This window comes from Perkinsus marinus, assembly GCF_000006405.1.
Source record: "Perkinsus marinus ATCC 50983 genomic scaffold scf_1104296957540, whole genome shotgun sequence".
Taxonomy (NCBI): domain Eukaryota; phylum Perkinsozoa; order Perkinsida; family Perkinsidae; genus Perkinsus; species Perkinsus marinus.
In genome coordinates this window covers 1-1,254 of record NW_003207094.1, presented here as the reverse complement: position 1 = coordinate 1,254, position 1,254 = coordinate 1, and the positions used below count along the sequence as shown (strand labels likewise).

Below are 1,254 nucleotides of genomic sequence, written 5' to 3'. Positions count from 1 at the left end.
ACCGTCGAAAAGGCGGCTGAGGAGGTGGTCGGGGAAGACACTAGGCTCTTGGAGCTCGACTCAGCCTTCCTCTGGGCCATGCGCATCTTATCGAGTAAATCAAGAGCATGCTTGATACCGCGATCGATACCAAAACCTGAACACATCTGGTGAAGGGGAAGGAGCATGGCTAGTGAACTTACAAGACGCTGCTCCGATAACAGCCATAGCAGTGCTCATATAGAATGGATAGGCATGATGAACGGGACTCATATCGTAGAGAACTCCGGCCAGAAGTGGACCACAAATACCGCCTACGAAGAGAAATGTCAGCATTGCGGGGAAGGAAGCACTCACCGGCGTTGGACATAGCAATGACGAGAGAGTTTATCAGCCCCCTTTTCTTCGGCGGGGAGATGACAGCATTAAAGTAAGGTAGGCCGCCGAAATAAAGGTTACCTAATACAGGAATAGTGGAACCAGATGATGTCACTAAAAGTTGGTAGTACCCCCAATGTTGACCAACATGCCAAGGAAGACAGCTGCATAGAGATTATAAATCCAAGGTACAGCAATAACGACCACACATATAATCTGACCAATGAACCCAATACGGGCAGGGACCAAGTAACCTAAAACAAAGCTGCATACAGCACAAGTCTAGTGACAGCATGCCATGTACGTGTGAGAGGGACGTAGATTATGTTGGCCACGATCGCCACAGCGGCTTGCACGCCCATCACCACACCATTGCTGGACGAGGAGAGGTGGAAGCGGTCAGCTCCCAATAAACCGAAAACGGTGTTCCATGTTAGATAGACGTATCTCGAACGTGGGTACATAATACGAAGGGGCAACGGATATGATTCTTACTGTCTGCAGAAGGCGGCGATCCCGAGGCAGATGACAGTCGGGATAAGCCATTTGTTTTTGGGGTACTCCACATTCTCCTCTTCAACCTTCTTCACTCTGGAAACCAGCTTCCCACTCTCATCCTTCACAAGGGATTCTCGGAGGAAGAAGAACTCAAGCAAGAGGAGGACGGCGGCCAAGATACCCATAAAGTAAAAGGGGAGCCACATCGAGAACTGCATCAGAGCTCCCCCTAAGGAGAAGCACGTTGAGGCGGAAAAATGGTAGTCCAAAAACCTTACCTATGACAGGACCGAGGAGCTGTCCGACGACAACGAAGATACCCATGATGACACCGTAGAGCTTCATATCATCATTGTCACTTACGTCAGTAAGGTACGCTACGATTACAGGACGAGTACC

The 1,254-nt window shown here is 49.6% G+C and overlaps 1 protein-coding gene across 1 annotated transcript; it reads right to left on the bottom strand.

Annotated features, from left to right (window-relative positions):
- Window positions 1-182: 182 nt before the first annotated feature.
- Pmar_PMAR000997 (Multidrug resistance protein, putative) lies at window positions 183-1,040 on the bottom strand (the record flags this gene model as incomplete). Its single annotated transcript, XM_002774749.1, has 5 exons — window positions 183-293; window positions 337-438; window positions 489-611; window positions 662-804; window positions 853-1,040. Coding segments are annotated over 5 exons (667 nt in total), but the record flags the coding sequence as incomplete, so codon positions are not given.
- Between the last annotated feature and the right edge of the window lie 214 nt (window positions 1,041-1,254).